General features: G+C 38.0%; 1 protein-coding gene and 2 non-coding genes across 3 annotated transcripts in view; 2 read left to right on the plus strand and 1 right to left on the minus strand.

The window, feature by feature from the left end:
• IARS2 (isoleucyl-tRNA synthetase 2, mitochondrial) overlaps positions 1-19,063 on the minus strand; it is a 53,648-nt gene that overhangs the window by 21,952 nt on the left and 12,633 nt on the right. The window contains exons 10-13 of the mRNA XM_514209.8: positions 18,633-18,723; positions 14,839-14,990; positions 11,625-11,785; positions 710-812 (exon numbers count right to left, since the gene is read on the minus strand). Of these exons, the coding sequence (XP_514209.3) occupies positions 710-812; positions 11,625-11,785; positions 14,839-14,990; positions 18,633-18,723 (507 nt within the window). The remainder of the gene's footprint in view (positions 1-709; positions 813-11,624; positions 11,786-14,838; positions 14,991-18,632; positions 18,724-19,063) is intronic.
• MIR194 (microRNA mir-194) lies at positions 7,831-7,915 on the plus strand. Its single transcript, NR_032082.1, has one exon. It is a non-coding gene; the product is annotated as a microRNA mir-194 (primary transcript).
• On the plus strand, positions 8,110-8,219 carry MIR215 (microRNA mir-215). The gene has a single exon (NR_032083.1). It is a non-coding gene; the product is annotated as a microRNA mir-215 (primary transcript).

Raw genomic sequence — 19,063 nt, forward strand, 5'->3', positions numbered from 1 at the left:
TGCAAGCTCCGCCTCCTGGGTTCAGGCCATTCTCCTGCCTCAGTCTCCCGAGTAGCTGGGACTACAGGCGCCCACCATCGCACCCAGCTAATTTTTTGTATTTTTAGTAGAGGCGGGGTTTCACTGTATTAGCCAGGATGGTCCCGATCTCCTGACCTTGTGATCTGCCCGCCTCGGCCTCCCAAAGTGCTGGGATTACAGGTGTGCACCACTGTGCCCGACCTAATAATACCTTTGTTTTGCAGGGATGGGCTCTCACTCTGTCACCCAGGCTGCAGTGTAAGTGGTGCAGTCTTGGCTCGCTGCAACCTGTCTTCCAGGCTCAAGCCATCCTCCCACCACAACCTCCCAAGTAGCTGGGACTACAGGCGCATGCCACAATGCTCTGCTAATTTTTATATTTTTTTTGTAGAGACAGGGTTTTGCCATATTGACCAGGCTGGTCTCAAACTCATGGACTCAAGCTATCTGCCTGCCTCAGCCTTTCAAAGTGCTAGGATTACAGGTGTGAGCCATCACGCCCAGCCTTAAATACTACACTTCTATAGTTAAACAAAATGTCTACTTTCACACTGCATTAGCTTCTAATTTATAGTAAATAAATTTGTTAACTTTACATAAGATAATTTTTTAACTCTCAAGAATTTCTCATGTTGTCATTAAGTCCTGTAATACATACAAAGGCTGTTAAATACAAACAGAAATTTACCTCAGATAAGACTTCTTTTGGAAGAAGTTGCTCAGGGGGAAGAGTCCACCAGATATCACTGCCGTGTTGTTCCACTAGTTTAACAATATGCTCAATGGTTTGGCTATTTCAGGGGGGAACATGGCAGAATTATTCAATTAACTATTGTGATGAATAACAAACATTTTAAAATTAAGAAATAGTGATTTATTTTCCTTTTTCCTCAAACCTTAGTTTGAAGAAAAAGCTGCTATCATTTTAAATTCAATATAAATAAAAAATTGATTATACATATCCTTAAAAAGAAAAAAAAAAGGGCTTCTTCTGACTGCCCTGTTTCCGTTACTGATTTACCTATTTCTTACTAATCTATTTTCTATCCAGGTACTTATACTCAAAACCTTCTAATTATCTTTCCTCTTCTGATTTCTGCCTAAATTAAACCAACACATTCTCTCAGTTCTACCTTTGAAAGATTACAGTGGTTCCCACTGACACTGTATCAGTCCAACCTCATTCCCTCAAAACTAAACTGATGCAATCAATGGTCTGAGAGTACTTCCTCCTACCCTCATCCCTTTACTTTACAAAACAGACCTTGAAATAGATGCATTCCTAAACTGCTTTTATCACACGAATTCTCTGCTTGAAAACTTTCCAGGACTCCCTTCCTGCTTACAGGCATCTGCACAAGATGCAATGCCACATTAGAGCAGAGACTGTGATGACAGATATCCAGGCTTATATTCTGACTGTCACTTTGTATTTATATGACCATGCACAAGTACTAAAACTTCTTTAAGACCTAGCTTTCCCTTCTGTTAAGAACAATCTAATTCATTGTTCAGAAACTATTGAACACCTCCTGTGTCCTGGGCACAGGCACTAGAGATACAGCAATTGGCAAAATACACAAGATCCCTCCCCTGGTGAAACTTAACATTGTAGTAATCCTAGACACTTCCCTCAGAACAACTACAAACTAAATGAGACTATACATGTAAAACTTAGTACAGCACCTAACACATGACAGAAAGCCAATCAACCCCTATCAAATAAATAACAGAACTGGTCGTATCTTTAGGAAGATATACAGTAATAAATTATTTAAAAATTAAACTCAGGGAAAAAAACTCATACTATAGTTTCTCACAAAAATAAAATATTTTTGATTTATTAGAATATTGAATTTATTATTGTAGCTTTGTTGCTATTACAGCTTCCTCTAGTTGCTTTTCATTTAGTCACAGTACATATAATGGCCAAGAGCATGGATCCTGCCAGCAGGGGGCTTTAGCTTAATTTCTGGCTCCACCACTTGAACCTGGGCAAGGCACTTAACATTTCTGTGCCTGTTTCCTCATTTGTAAAACACAAATAGTAACAGCATCATGAAGAGACTTCCTATGAATATTAACTGAGTTAATAAATATAAAACACATAGAACAATACCTGGCACATTTGAATAAATACTATGTAAGCATTATTCAAACTGATTATTTGACGTCAGGTCTGGGCCTGATAATTCACAGATAAATGAAGTGTTTACCAAAAATTGTTGTGGAAAGCAAAATCAAATGAGTATAAATTAAATATGCTCTACAGGCCAGGAGCAGTGGCTCACGCCTGTAATCCCAGCACTTTGGGAGGCCGAGGCGGGCGGATCACGAGGTCAGGAGATCGAGACCATCCTGGCTAACACGGTGAAACCCCATCTCTACTAAAAAAAAATACAAAAAAATTAGCCGGGCATGGTGGCAGGCGCCTGTAGTCCCAGCTACCTGGGAGGCTGAGGCAGGAGAATGGCGTGAACCCGGGAGGCAGAGCTTGCAGTGAGCTGAGATCGCGCCACTGCACTCCAGCCTGGGTGACAGAGGGAGACTCCGTCTCAAAAAAAATAATAAATAAATAAATATGCTCTACAAATTTAAATTTGAAATACCTTATAAAAGCTGGATATCACTAAGTTGGTATTCTATGAAGGATAGATTTTAAAAGTATAATGTTACCATCATGTACTTTGAAGAACTTATAATGAGAAAGGAAAATGGGCATAAATGCATGTTTCTAAGACAGTGAATCATTTTAGATGGACTTTAACAGTAAAGATAAACTTTTATGTTATCAGACCATAAAAACCTTATGTAATAACTACCTAGTTATATGACAATAGTCTTTAGTTACATATTACTATTTTATATAGTTTGTCCAGAACATTTTCAGTTAAGAAAATATGAATATGGTATAATAGAAAAATCTGAATAAATCTAAAGACCAAAAGAAAAAAAAAAAAAAAAAGATTACAACCATAAAAGAGAGATACTAGTAAAGTACATTTACATGGACACACACGCACAATTACGGTTGATAACACTGTTCATACTAATGAAATTCTCATTAAAAAAGAATAATTCTAAAAATGGGTGTCATTTTGCCTTTTTTTTTACAATGTTATCATTAGACTGGCAAGTTTAGGTAAAGAGTAAAATAAAACAGTAAAACAGCTTTAAATGTATTGGAAAAAGACATAAAAATAATATCGAAGTAAAAGTAAATGTCTCAAATTTCATATTAATTTAGCAAATACGGTAGAAATGTTAGGATAAAGAGTATTTTATGTATTTATATGTATAAAAGATAAAGAGTATGTGTATGTATACAAAACCATGTATACATATACCACATATCTTTTTCGAAGCACTTTACAAGCACTTGCTAATTGGATTCACAGAAATACACAGTGGGTCTTGAGAAATGATTTGTTCTGCACCTTAGGGTTCCTTAAATTATGAGGCTAAGCAAGTAACAGTTAAAACCAGGGCTTGAATTTGTGTTTCCTAAATCATACATAGTTTGGTGTGCTGTTTTTACTTCTTTATTCTGCCTCTCTAACTCATCTATAAAGACAACACTGTAACTGAATTCACACTCTTACTCTCTGGAGTTTGCTAAGCAATGGCAGAAAGGCTCTTTTACCCAGGCATAGAGTGAAGACTGTGTATCAGAGATGAAGTGAGGAACTAGGCAGTCTCAGGAGATTAGTGTGTTGACACAGCAAGCACTAAGTCCAAAGACCAGACTCTAACTGTGACTTACTGGAAAATGACAGGAATAAATCATATTATTTTTTGAGTTTCAGTTTCTATAAACATTGGAAAAAGTGACGAAGAAGACTAGGCGAAAATTTTTATTCTTAAAAGAAAAAGTCCTAATAACTAAAGAAAGTGAGTAGCCTTATGACTATAGATGAAACATATCCATTTTATTTTATTTTAATTAATTAATTTTTTTGAGACAAGGTGTCACTCTGTGGCCCAAGCTGGATTGCAGTGGCATGATCATAGCTCACTTGAAGCCTTGAACTCCTGCGTCAAGTAATCCTCCCGCCTCAGCCTCCTGAGTAGCTGGGACTACAGGCCCATGCCAACATGCCCTGCTTTTTTCCCCCCCTCTAGAGATGGGAATCTTGCTTTGTTGCTCAGGCTGGTCTCAAACGCCTGGCCTCATGCAGTCCTCCAGCCTTAGCCTCCCAAAATACTGAGATTATGGGTTGTGAGCCACCAAACTCAGCTCCACATCCATATTTTAGAATCCTAAATTCAACTTTAATAAAACTAAGCTCTTTTTCATATTCTTGGCCTGTCACAGTGGCTCATGACTATAATCCTAGCACTTTGGGAGGCCAAGGCAGGAGGATCACTTGAGCCCAAGAGTTCAAGACCAGCCTGGGCAACATAGTAAAGACCCCACATCTATTTAAAAAAAAATAAAAATAACTTCTTTTTCATATTCCTAAATATCAGAAAATTCAATGACATTTTAAATGTTATTTAACTATATTCAAGTAACCTACTGAGCATATAACTAAAAGCATTAAGAAAGAAAGATTCCAATTTTGCTGTTGGCATGTTATTAAAGCAACCGTAAAATCCCACCAAGTTTAGTCAGACACCTCTAGTCTAAAATTCATTTTAATTGCTACATTTTTTATAACAACATTAGTAATTTACTTAGATATAGCACATATTTTAATATAAGAAATGTAATTTTGTGTTTTATACATACTTTATTTGCAAATTTAAAAAACTTTTTAAAAAACTGACAAATGTCTCTTAGTGAGGAGGAAAGGTTTTTTGTTTTTCTTTTAGCTTACCTAATTACACTTAGGAGAAACAACATAACTACACATTAGCTACATCAATGAAAAGCAATCCTGCAATTATTTTTAAAAATCCAATTTCAAAAAGGCTATTGTAAATAAAACAACATACTTCAGATTTTTTTCCTTGTTACATAAGTATATGAATCAGAACAAAAGAAAAATTTGTTCAATGTATCCAAAAGAAACATGAAACATTTTTAAGGGAAGAAGCTTTATCTCAGTAAGAGAGCAAGTCTCACTAATATTTAGAGAGCAAGACTTCCTTCCTTACTTTATATTGTGAATTATGAAAACATCATGTTCTAAATAAAGTCTACTAAATGTACTTTAGTAAGCATTATGTTCTATAATTCGGTTCTATTATGAGATTCTAGATAAATTATTTATATTTTTAAAACAATAAAGTTAATTTTAAAATGAGAGTAAAGAAAAACCCAACAAATACATGTTAATTAGCTAGATTTAGCCATTCCACAATGCATACATATTTCAAAACATGTTGTACATAATATAAGCAATTTTTGTCAACTGAATAAATTAATTTTGGGCGGGCACGGTGGCTCACACCTGTAATCCTAGCACTTTGGAAGGCTGAGATAGGTGGATCATTTGAGCTAAGGACTTCAAGACCAGACTGGGCAACATGGCAAAACCTGGTCTCTACAAAAATACAAAAATTAGCCAGGTATGGTGGTGCGTGACTATAGTCTCAGCTACTTGGGGGGTGCTGAGGCAGGAGGATCACTTGAACCCAGGAGGCAGAGGATGCAGTGAGCCGAGATTGCACCACTGCACTCCAGCCTGGCAACAGAGTGAGACTCCATGAAAAAAAAAAAAAAAAAAAGGCCGGGCGCGGTGGTTCACGCCTGTAATCCCAGCACTTTGGGAGGCCGAGGCGGGCGGATCACCTGAGGTGGGGAGTTCGAGACCAGCCTGACCTACATGAAGAAACCCCATCTCTACCAAATATACAAAAATCAGCCAGGCATAGTGGCGCAAGCCTGTAATCCCAGCTACTTGGGAGGCTGAAGAAGGAGAATCACTTGAACCTGGGAGGCAGAGGTTGCAGTTAGCCAAGATCCCACCATTGCACTCCAGCCTGGGGAACAAAAGCAAGACTCCATCTCAAAAAAAAAAAAAGTGTGACAGAGAGCTTTGAAAACAAAAATTGCAATAAAAATAAACAGACATATAGCCCACAAACTTGAGCTAGGTATAATGATGATAAAAACAAAGATAAATTTAATGTTCAAACAAAATCTAAAAAGATAATTTGAAAAAAGTATATAAAGTTAACTGTGAACAAGTGCTCAAAAGATACTCATTATAGAGATGTGACAAACATCTAACAAAATCCGAACATTGGATAAGTTATGTTCATTTGATTTTCATACACAAGGAACTAGGCAACCATTAAGAGCTAAGCTGACATTTTTAACAGGTGCATATTCATTCTTCTATAACTAATTAAATTACATCTTCTTTTGTATATCATTATGTTCCTTTATAAACAACTGTATTGGACATCTTATATACATATCTACACACAAGAGGTATTAGTCCTATTTCCTTTGGGTAAATACTTAGAAGTGGAATTTTTTTATAATGAAACCAAGATAATACTTAAAAGATTTTTAAAATAATTTTCTGTTTCCTAAAAAAATTTTTAAACAATTTTCTAACTATTTCCTTGTGATATTTAATATTCTTCAGAAAAAAATGCAGGAAAATTCCTAATTTGTCTGAAATTTAAGAATTCTACCTTCATTTCTTTAATATTGTATACTTAACACAAACTCATAGTTAACCTATAACCCAAAGATCAGTATAAACGACTGCTGATAAAAGTGGGTGAAACCACTTGCCAGTATGTAATCTATATGCTTCCATCTTAATGCTTTATTTCATAAAGCAATAAATCCATCATAAAACCTTGTACTTTACTCAAAGGCCTTATCTCAACACATGCATTACGTGTCCCTTCTTAGGTTTCAATCAGTGAAAATCCACTAGGTAGCATGAGCAACTATGACATCAGCCAATCATTCTGAACTTCGATATCAACTGGAATAAGGCTTATTTAGCGTGTTATCGACATTAAGCAGCATTAAGATTACTAAAGCAACAAAGAAACAACTGCTGTCATCCCACTGTCTTCTGTGTTTTGCCTTTATAAGCAAAAATATTGAAGATTATTAAGACAACTTTTCTTCTGTAACTTACTGGAAGAAGAATGAGGTAAGAGGCTAAATGTTTCAAATTTGTTTACTAAATTTAATTCTAGAACAAAGTGAAATTTGGGAGGGGAAATTCTATTTTTAATTTAATCCTAGATTTATGTTTTAAAGCTGACAGAAAACCATTTTGAAGAAATTTTTCTTTATTTAATGAACATAAATTTTTTGAACAAAAGGTTTATTATTGTTAATTGAGAAAAAATTTGAGGTAGCTAAAGTTAACACTCAAATTATATTGGAAATTCCTTGGCTATTTTTACTAAATTTCTCATAACTTCCAGAAGTTAGGGGCTAAGTTTCACTATGTTAACTATAGCATTAATAGCATGAAATGATTATAACTGTTTGAAATGATGAAAGAAATTTAACCAACTTCTTTTCCTTCCCAGGTAGCCAGTGTTTCTAAATTTTATCTTTTTTATGCTAAAAATTATTTATTCTGTTTTTATTGACTAGTAACAGATTTCAACCTAAATTCTAATGGCATTATCTCACAGATTCAAAAAATGACCAATGACAGTAAAGTCAGAAATGGAATTATTTCTTGAGAAAATACAAATATGATCTAAAATGCAAATGACACTATTAATTCAAATCAAAATAAAACATCAGTGTTTCAAATGTACCAGTCCCTAAACTTATTTAGAACATGAATAAATCGAGACTTTCTTCTGTGAAACAAGTATACTTAGAGATATCGTACAGCTCCCATCATGAGCAAAAGGAATCTCCTTATATGTTTAATGGTGTTATCAAGTGTAACAGCAACTCCATGTGGACTGTGTACCAATTTCCAGTGGAGATGCTGTTACTTTTGATGGTTACCAACTTGCTACAATATAAAGGTATAATAAAGAAAGACAGAAAATTGTGGTCACTTGGACTCTCATTTGATTCCAGCAGAAAAAAAGACTTTCAGCCTGTTTTATAAAATTAACAAATGATTAAGAATTAATATCAATTTTCTTAAATTCAAGTTTTGCAACACCAAAAAGATCCAATAATGGAAGAGGATTAAAGTCATCATTCAGAAATGGTATACGGGAAAATGACCTATGAATTGACAGACAATATAGCTGAGTTTGTCTGTCATTTCTTTAGGCCAATATTCTGTATGACTGTGCTACTTCAATATCAGAAATCGACTAACACCACGCAACCAACGCAATGGCAGGTACAGAAGATAATCTGTAACACTACCATGTAAATGTATTGAGTAAATAAAACATAAATATACCTAACGAAAACTTGTTTGTGTTTTTCTGACAAAGCTCATATTTATTTAACCTAACTTACTGACTAGTCAACCTATGTACCATTTAATTATCAGGATGTATCAATTAAACCAGTTTGCTATATTTACTAATACATACATATGATCCACCTCAGAGTCCAGACGGCTATTCCACCAAGGAATCCCCACCCACCTCAATCACTTCAGTGAAATTCCCTAGACATCTTGCTCTCTAAATAATGAAAAGAAGAGTAGCTGGGCACAGTGGCTCACGCCTTTAATCCCAGCTCTTTGGGAGGCTGAGGCAGGCGGATCACTTGAGGTCGGGAGTTTGAGACCAGCCTGACCAACATGGAGAAACCCCGTCTCTACTAAAAAAAAATATATATATATATATAAAATTAGCCGGGCGTGGTGGCACATGCCTCTAATCCCAACTACTCAGGAGGCTGAGGCAGGAGAATCACTTGAACCTGGGAGGCGGAGATTGCAGTGAGCTGAGATCGTGCCACTACACTCCAGCCTAGTAAACAAGAGTGAACCTCCATCTCAAAAAAAAAAAAAAAGAAGAAGAAGAGGAGACAATGACATGGCTTATAAAACTTTCCAAAAAAAAAAAACTTTCCAGTGTGAAATTTTAAACAAATGTTTGTGGAAACTCGTCTCAGCTATAATCACTTTAATTCTTTTTCTTTTAAACTAAGTCTGAGGCTGGGCATGGTAGCTCATGTGTGTAATCTCAGCACTCTGGGAGGCAGAGGCAGATGGATCCTTTGTGGCCAGGAGTTCGAGACCAGCCTCGTCAACGTGGCAAGAGCCCATCTCTACTAAAAATACAAGAATTAGCCAGGTCAGTGGCACGTGCCTGTAGTCCCAGCTACTCAGGAGGCTGAGGAGTGAGAATCACTTGAACCTGGGAGGTGGAGGTTGTAGTGAGCCAAGATCACACCACTGCACTCCAGCCTGGGTGACAGAGTGAGACTGTATCAAAAATAAAATAAAATAAAATAACCTGAACTGGACAGAATTTACATTAATTCTTAATGTAAGTATTAAGATATTAGTAGTTTACATCTGACCAAGCTCTGTAAGAACAACACAGCAACAATATTTAGATTATTCCTAAAGTCTTACCTCAGCTCCACTTATAATAATATTGAAATAGCTTTCCAATGACTTTCCAGTCTCTAGCCTCTACTTTCTTTTCCTAAAACATACTCTTACTCCTCAAGTCTACTTAAAAGTTTAAACTTCTTAATAGCATAATTAGAAAAAATTCCATTCACCAAATTAAAAGAAATTGCTCAAAGAAAATGAAAATCTAGAATGTGTTCCTAAAAGCAATAATTAACATTCCCCTCTCCACATCTGTGAAAAACAGCAACAACACTCAAAGCCTCCCTAATATTACTAGAAGATAAACTAGCTAGACTATTATCTCATTAAAAACAGGGGCCATGTCAGTCTTGTTCACTGTAGCAACTAGCAGTTCCTAGCACTGACACGTACTAAGTGCTTAACAATGTGTTCTGTTTTGTTTCGTTCTGAAGAGACAGTGTCTTGCTCTGTCATCCAGGCTGGAGTGCATTGGCATGATCATAGCTCACTATAACCTCAAACTCCTGGACTTGAGCGATCCTCTTGCCTTAGCCTCCCAAGTCGCTGGGACTACAGGCCCACACTACCACACCAGCTAATTTTTAAATTTTTCTGTAGAGATGGGGTCTCACTGTAATCTTGAACGGCTGGCTTCAAGCAATCCTGCCGCCTTGGCCTCCCAAAGTGCTGGGATTACAGGCATGAGCCACTGTGCCCACATAACAATGTTTCTTAAGTGAATACATGAATAGCTCATCATCTATGGAATACTGTGCTTTACACCAAGTAGTTTGCATTTATTATTTAGTATTCATAACAGTCTACCTGCAACCATTGCTTTTCCTATTTTATAGAGGAGCCAGAGGCTAAGTAAATTCCTCAGTCTCACACACAGTGAATGGCAAAGCCTGGGTTCAAATTCAGTTGCCATTCTCCAAAGCTCACAGATTTCCAAGCAACTTCTCTTTTGAAAAGCACAAAAGGGAGCTGTTCGGGATAAAAGAATTATTCTAAGACACAATTATGATAGCGGCTGTAAAACTGAATAAATTTACTATAAATCACTTATAATAAATGAATTTTTCTTTTTTAATTTTTTTGAGATAAGAGTCTCGCTCTGTCACCCAGGCTGGAGTCCAGTGGCGCGATCTTGGCTCACTGCAACCTCTGCCTCCCAGGTTCAAGCAGTTCTCTGCCTGAGCCTTCGGAGTAGCTGAGATTACAGGCCCGCGCCACCATGCCTGGCTAATTTTTGTATTTTCGGTAGAGATGGGGTTTCACCATCTTGGCCAGGCTGGTCTTGAACTCCTGACCTCATGATCCACCAGCCTCGGCCTCCCAAAGGGCTGGGATTACAGGCATGAGCCACCGCACCTGGCCATGAATTTTATAGTATGTAAAGTATGCCTTAATAAAGCTTAAGAATGAGGCTGATCTATTTGTAGCGATTTGGAATAAATCATAACACATAAAGTGAAAAAAATCTAGGCACAGAGCAGAAGATAGAGATACTCCCTTTTGTATAAACATATGTATGTGCTGACAGAAGAATTCATTTTTTCTGGAAAGATTCAGAAACAGCTGTAAACAATGACTGCCTCAAAAAAAGGTTCTGGATACCTGGAGTAGGAAAAAGCCTACTTTTCAGTGTACAAGCTTTTCTACTATGAATTGTTCACTGTGTCCATCTATTACCTTTCCAACTCAAAAAAAAAAAAAAAAAAAAGGAAAAAACAAGAAAAACTGGGAATATAATGATCAGTGTAATCATGTGCATTTAACTATAATTTCTTAAATTTTAAGTATCTACACAATTACATAATCCCATTTCCACTGAAAAGGAAAGCAGACTCAGAATGTGAGAGTGATTCTCTTCATTCCTTTAGAAAAAATACATTTCAGGCTCCCCTGCTAAACACTGTCCATCTTTGGATCCATGATACCTTAATACAGCCCAATAAATTCTCATAGAAAAAAAGTCAGAGCCTTTACTTCTAAGTATCAATATTTAAGAAAATCTAGTTTTTAATATTTTAACTGTATGATAGAATTGTTTTGAGTTTACATTTTAGTCCCCAAAAAGACTATTTTAGCATATTTTATTTAACATATATAAACGGTTCTTAATCATCCACATTATTTTTCAATTTTTGAAGAAAAAATAATTCACTTTAAAACACTAAAAAATTTTAGAAAGCATTCTACCTGTTGATCAAGTATTCATCCTTTGTCTTATGATGAAACACAGGAATTGGAACACCCCAAACTCTTTGCCTTGATATACACCAATATGGCCGTCTGTCCATCATTTCAACCATGCCATTCAGTGCTGATCCAGGAATAAATTTCACCTTTTTTAACAATTCCTGCAATTAATTCATAAATCAAGTCTTGTGAGAGAAAGCAGAACAAGTATTCTAGAACAGTCAATTTTCCAAATGCATTTCTTTCTTTTGGATGTTTGTAGCCATTCACATACCTCCCTTACCCTCCCCTCAAAGAAACAACTAAAGAACTAAAAGATTTCAGAGCAAATAAGGCAAAGTAAAAATGGAGCCGCAAATAACTTAATAAATAATTCAGGAGCAGTGATAATATCAGGAGCATTGTTGCATTTTTTAACAATGTTACAAAAGATTTCATACCAATTTCTAATTTACACCAACCCTAGATCAAAACTGGTAATAAAAGCTTTCATAGGACTATTATACTTCACTAAACTATAGTTAAAATCAATTCAAACTTGATTTCCACCATTTTTTAAAATGCTTAAAAAATAAATTACTATCGTAGACTGCCAAAAAAAGATTGCGATATACCTAATTTTACATAATATAGTTTACAATATAGAAAACACTTTCTCAAAATAAGCCCAAGTATGTGATTCAAACCTGTAATCCCAGCATTTTGGGAGGCTGAGGTGGGAGGATCACTTGAGCCCAAGAGTTCAAGGTTGCAGTGAGCTATGAGCATGGCAGTGCACTCCAACCTGGGCGACAGAGCAAGAGCCTGTCTCTAAAATAAATCTCTCTCTCTCTCTCTCTCAACATATATATATATATATATCGACAAATGGATAACAGTTACTTCCTCTCAAGAAAGCTCCCTTCCTCCATTCCCAAAATAAGGTTGAAAACTGCTACCATTTGATTTAATTTGTCAACTAGCAAAAGATTAATTGTATAGCAAAAATGTTTACTAATAGTCTCCAAAAAGGTCAAAATGTTAACTTCATTTTAAAAAATCTTTCTATCCATTAATAAAAGCATTTTTACATTTTCAAAGAAGGTTTAAATGGTTTCCTCACTCACCGTAACTACCAGAAGTCCCCTCCCCCAAAGCTCTCTGTAGCACCACCTATTGGCAGAATGGCAAAATCTCTACAAATCAATTTGATTAATACTATACTTGGTTTAAAAGTCTAAGAAATGTGAATATTGAATAGATATTTGATTTTGCTAAGGAATAACTATTACTTTTTAAAGGTGGTGATAATGGCATGGGAATTATGCTTTAAAGAGTTTGGCCGAGCGTGGTGGCTCACGTCTGTAATCCCAGCACTTTGGGAGGCCAAGGAGGGCGGATCACCTGAGCTCGGGAGTTCAAGACCAGCCTGGCCAACATGGAGAAACCCGTCTCTACCAAAAATACAAAAAAATTAGCCGGGCATGGTGGTGCATGCCTATAATCCCAGCTAATCAGAAGGCTTAGGCAGGGAATTGCTTGAACCCGGGAGGTGGAGGTTGCTGTGAGCCGAGATCGCATCATTGCACTCCAGCCTGGACAACAAGAGTGAAACTCCATCTCAAAAAAATAAATAAATAAATAAATACAGAGTTTATCTTTGGCTCACACCTGTAATCCCAGCACTCTGCGAGGCCAAAGCAGGCAGACTGCTTGAGCTCAGGAGTTCGACACCAACCGGGGCAACTTGACAAAACCCTATCTCTAGAAAAAATACAAAAATTAGCCAGATGTGGTGGCACAGGCCTGTAGTCCCAGTTACTCAGGAGGCTGACGTGGGAGGATAGGTTGAGTCCAGGAGGTGGAGGTTGCAGTGAGCTGAGATCACACCACTGCACTCCAGTCTGGGTGACAGAGCAAGACCCTGTTTCAAAAAAAAAAAAGGAGTTTATCTTTCAAATATATGTGCTAAAATATCGCCGGGACAATATATAATATGGAAGAAATAATGCCTGGAGTTTGCTTCAAAATAATCCAGTTGTTAAGGGGTAAAAATTGGGTGGTCGGAGGGGTGTAGATAAAAACAAAATTAACCAAAAGTTGATTATTGTTGAAACTGAGTGATGGGAATACGACAATACATTATCCTATTCTCACTACTTCTGCAAAGAACAATTTTTAACTTTACAAAAAAGTTAAAAAAAAAAAAACTTGGCTTAAATATATTGCGTCAGACTTAGACGTTCTACAACCAAAAATCGGTGCAGAGCTGCAATTTACAAATTTTAACATTGACAAATAAGGAAGAGAGGCTTTAAATGAAGAAAAAAACAAAATGCACTATATAATACAGTTGTCCACATTACACAAGTATAGAAAGTATAAACTGCTATAAAAAGCTTTGGCAAGGACCCCAAATTGCCAGGCCAATAAATGAACCAGCTAAATACAGTAGTATCTTTCAAACTGTAAAGCAAAATATCTATATATTCAACCTGGTTAACACATATATATTTAAGCTCTTTCATTAAATAGAATCAAGTTATGAGAGATGTTTACACACACACACACACACACTCACATATATATATATACACCCATATAGAAAGATACATATTAAATGAAAGGGCTCAAATATATATTAAGTATTTAAATACCAATTATAAGTATTTGTTAGCTCCAAAGCAACAACTTTGTGTATTTTTCATATTGTTAGTTTTTCTTTTTAATATGCTTCCTTTGTAACCAGAACAGTAACTTTTTTAATTGATTGTAATTTCAATCTTAAGGAAGCAAAGGGTTTAAAAAAGTTTTACTGACTGCTTATTATGTATCAGACCATATTCTGGAAACTCGTATTTCCTTACTCCATGAGATACGCATTATTACCACTTTATACAGATGAGGAAACAGAGGCAGTGGCAGGTTAAACTAGGTAACACAGTTCTGTCCAAATTCTATGCAACTTTGACTACACTGGGCAAGAAAGTCTATCTACTAACAGTGTGATTTGGACAAATCACTCAACCTCTTTATGCCTCATTTCTCACACATGTATAATGAAAAAATGGAAGTCCAAGGTCCTTCCAGATCTAAAATTCTACAATGTTATGAAACTAAATCATAATAGCAGCAATCCTTATTACTCCTGAAACCCCACCTCAACCTCACATGCAGCCCCTTTATACTGAGGGAATGATATGCCCGACCCGTTACAACAGGATGCTTTTTATACCTTGGCTGCAGTCTTAATATCTGTGATGTTTATAAACCACTGCTTGCTGGCACGAATAACCACAGGTTTCTTGGTCCTCCAGTCATACGGATAGCTATGCACCAATTTCTCCTCTTTCAACAAATTCTTTGCAGTCTGAAGCATCTTTATAACTTTAAAAAAAAAAAAACACCAAATTAGACATAATTAAAAAGTACTGTGAAAATCCTAAAAATGCTCTAAACTTCCAGAAAATACTAAATCTGCAGCAACAGGTGGCAATAAGAGTAGTCACCTTGCCAGCCACAGTGGCTCACACCTGTAATCCCAGCACTTTGGGAGGCCGAGGCGGGCAGATCACGAGGTCGGGAGTTCGAGACCAGCCTGACCAACATGGTGAAACCTCGTCTCTACTAAAAATACAAAAATCAGCCGCGCATGCTGGTGTGTGCCCATAATCCCAGCTACTCAGGAGGCTGAGGCAGGAGAATCGCTTGAACCTGGGAGGCAGAGGTTGCAGTGAGCCGAGATCATGCCACTGCACTCCAGCCTGGGTGACAGAGCGAGATTCCGTCTCAAAAAATAAAAGAGTAGTCAACTTGGCTGGGCATGGTTGCTCACGCCTGTAATCCCAACAGTTTGGGAGGCAGAGACGAGAGGATCACTTGAGGTCAGGAATTCAAGACCAGCCTGGCCTGCATGGTGAAACCCCATCTCTATTAAAAATACAAAAAAATTAGCAGGGCATAGTGGCGTGTGCCTGTAATCCCAGCTACTTGGGAGGCTGAGGTGGGAGAATCATTTGAACCTAAACTAAAGCGGAGGCTGCAGTGAACCGAGATTGCAGTGAACCGAGATTGCGCCACTGCACTCCAGCCTGGGCAACAAAGCGAGACTCTGTCTCACAAAAAAAAATAAAATAAAAAAGAGTAGTCACCTTCCAGGTATCAAAGGCGTGCTCTGGGATTCTCCTGGCAAAAAAAAGCATGGACTGTAAAATCTTAATCAGACTCCAAATTATGCCACTTCTACCTCTTTTCACGTCAAAGAAAAGATGAACAGATTCTATCTAGAATTCTACATTTGAAGTTTAGATCCATAATCTTTCATGCCATGAATCTTAAAATGGTCTCCAGGTAATCTGGAGGAAACCAGGTGTAGTGGGTTGAACTGTGTCCCCAAGAAGATCTAACCCCCAGCACTAGTGAATGTGACCTTACTTGGGAATCAGGCCTCTGCAGATGTAATCAAGTTTAGATGAGGTCACACTCATTAGGGAGCACTGGTGTTCTTAGAGGCGGATAGAAAGAAGATTATGTTTTTGCCACTGACTCAGCCATGTGAAACTCATCCCATTACCCTTTTCTGGGTTTGAAGCTGCTGTCTCTAAAAGTGCCATCTCATTGTGCTTAGTATCAGTCAATGCTAGAGAAATCTTGAATAGCTTATGTACAAAACTTTTCTAAATTTTTGTATTATTTTGAAACGTTGCTTCTTTGGGTGGCACCCTGGCCACCCAGTTTGACTGTGACAGCCCTCTACAGTCTGTGAGCTGGCAGATGTTTTTTTTTTTTTTGAGATGGAGTCTCGCTCTGTTGCCCAGGATGGAGTGCAATGGTGCAGTCTCAGCTCACTGCAACCTCTGTCTCCCAGGTTCAAGTGATTCTCTTGCCTCACCCTCCAGAGTAGCTGGGATTACAGGCACCTACCACCACACCTGGCTAATTTTTTGTATTTTTAGTAGAGACAGGGTTTCACCATGTTGGCCAGGCTGGTCTCGAACTCCTGACCTCGTGATCTGTCCGCTTCAGCCTCCCAAAGCGCTGGGATTACAGGGGTGAGCCACCGTGCCTGGCCGGGCTGGCAGTTTGCTGATCTTTTAAAGTTTCTTTCCCTACCCAATCCCCACTTTCCGATAAGGTTTCTGTAAAGTCTGTCAGGTGTACATCCTGCAGCTTACTGGCTTAAAACTTACTGTCCTTTGATATAGTCTCTTTGGGGCCGATTGGGAGAAACAGAAATCAATAGTCCACCTGCTTTGATACTGAATATTGACAAGTGTCTTTTTGAAATAAAGAACCAGTCCCTCCAATAAAAAAAAAAAAAAAAAGAGGATTCACAGAGAGACATTTAAGACCTAAAGAAGGTGGCTGGGTATGGTGGCTCACACCTATAATCCCAACACTTTGGGAGGCCTAGGCAGGTGGATCACTTGGGGCCGGGAGTTTGAGACCAGCCTGGCCAACATGGTGAAACCCTCTCTCTATTAAAAATAAAAAATAGGCCGGGTGCGGTGGCTCATGCCTGTAAACCCAGCACTTTGGGAGGACAAGGCAGGTGGATCACGAGGTCAGGAGATCGAGACCGTCTTGGCTAATATGGTGAAACCCCATCTCTACTGAAAATACAAAAAATTAGCTGGGCATGGTGGCAGGCGCCTATAGTCCCAGCTACTCGAGAGGCTGAGGCAGGAGAACGCATGAACCCGGGAGGCAGAGCTTGCAGTGAGCCAAGATCGTGCCACTATACTCCAGCCTGGGCAACAGAGCGAGACTCCGTCTCAAAAAATAAAATAAAATAAAATAAAAAATAAAAAAATTATGGCCTGACACAGTGAGTGCTCATGCCTGTAATTCCAGCACTTTGGGAGGCCAAGGTGGGCAGATCACCTGAGGTCAGGAGTTCAAGACCAGCCTGGCCAACATGGTGAAACCCCATCTCTATTAAAAATACAAAAATTAGCCGGGAGTAGTGGTGTGTATTCTGTAATCCCAGCTACTTGGGAGGCTGAGGCAAGAGAATTGCTTGAACCCAGGAGGCAGAGGTTGCAGTGAGCTGAGATCACACCACTGCACTCCAGCCTGGGCAACAGAGTGAGACTGTGTCTCAAAAAAAAAAAAATTAGCTGGGTGTGGTGGTGTATGCCTGTAATCCCATCTGCTCAGGAGGCTAAGGCACAAGAATCACTTGAACCCAGGACACAGAGGTGGCAGTGAGCTGAAAGCATGCCACTGCACACCAACCTGAGTGAGAAAGTGAGACTGTCTCGAAAAAACAAGTAAGATCTAAAGAAGGCCATGTGACAAGAGAGGCAGAGAGTGGAGTAACGCAGTTATAAACCAAGGAATGCCAAGGATTTCCAGGAGCCACCAAAAGCTAGAAAGAGGCAAGTAAGGATTCTCCCATAAAACCTTCAGGAAAACATGGTCCTGCCAGTACGATGAATTTAGACTTCTAGCTTCCAGCACTTGAGAGAATAAATTTCTGTTGTTTCAAACCACCAAGTTTACGGTGATTTTTTACAGTAGCCCTAGAAAAGTAATATATCAGGTCTAATTAGCCTTAGTCTTAGTGTGGGCAAAGAAAGGTTTTCATAGCACCTGGTCTCTGAATCTGTAAAGAAAGACAGAAAGACAATTCAAGGCTGGAGGATTCCCAAGATTCTAATACATAAATCATGCCATATAGGTCAGTTATTTACAAGGGTTAAAAAGTGAGTAGGGAATGTGTAATTTACAGTCAACATCCAGCCCTGATCTTGATTGTATCCTTCCACAAAAGTAATACTGCTGATTATTATCTCCATAGCCCTAAAATAACTTCACTCCCTGTTGACTGCCCTGACTTGCTTAAATAAAGCAGCTTCAAAGCAAAAGATGAAAAAGTCCCAAACTCCATTTTAAAACATATGGCAAAACAAGACATAATTTATTTTTTTGTTTCTGTTAAAGTATAAGAAGGGAAAATAGGTAGCAAAGGTTACTGCTACCTACTTTTCAGAAAACATGTATGATATCAACAGATATGATGCTCACCCACATCAGTTCCCTCTTCAAGGACAGCCTTGTTTTGAAGTTCAGGACCTGCAACATCTGTGAAAACTCCATCTTCGTCCACTAAACAATCCTATAAAGTATCATTTTGAACAATTAAAATATCAAGACATTTTCTCTTATGACAATATCTGGCAAAACAATATATATAAAAACATCTCAGTATAGCCTGGTCTTTTTCTACATTGAAACTCTAGGTACTTGGCCGGGCGCGGCACTCAGGCCTATAATCCCAGCACTTTGGGAGGTCGAGGTGGGCAGATCACTTGAGGTCAGGAATTCGAGACTAGCCTGGCCAACATGGTGAAACCCACTTCCACTAAAAATACAAAAATTAGCCAGGCATGGTGGTGTGCACCTGTAGTCCCAGCTACTCAGGAGGCTGAGGGAGGAGAATCGCTTGAACCCTGGAG

The sequence above is a fragment of the Pan troglodytes genome, chromosome 1 (assembly GCF_028858775.2).
Source record: "Pan troglodytes isolate AG18354 chromosome 1, NHGRI_mPanTro3-v2.0_pri, whole genome shotgun sequence".
Taxonomy (NCBI): Eukaryota; Metazoa; Chordata; class Mammalia; order Primates; family Hominidae; genus Pan; species Pan troglodytes.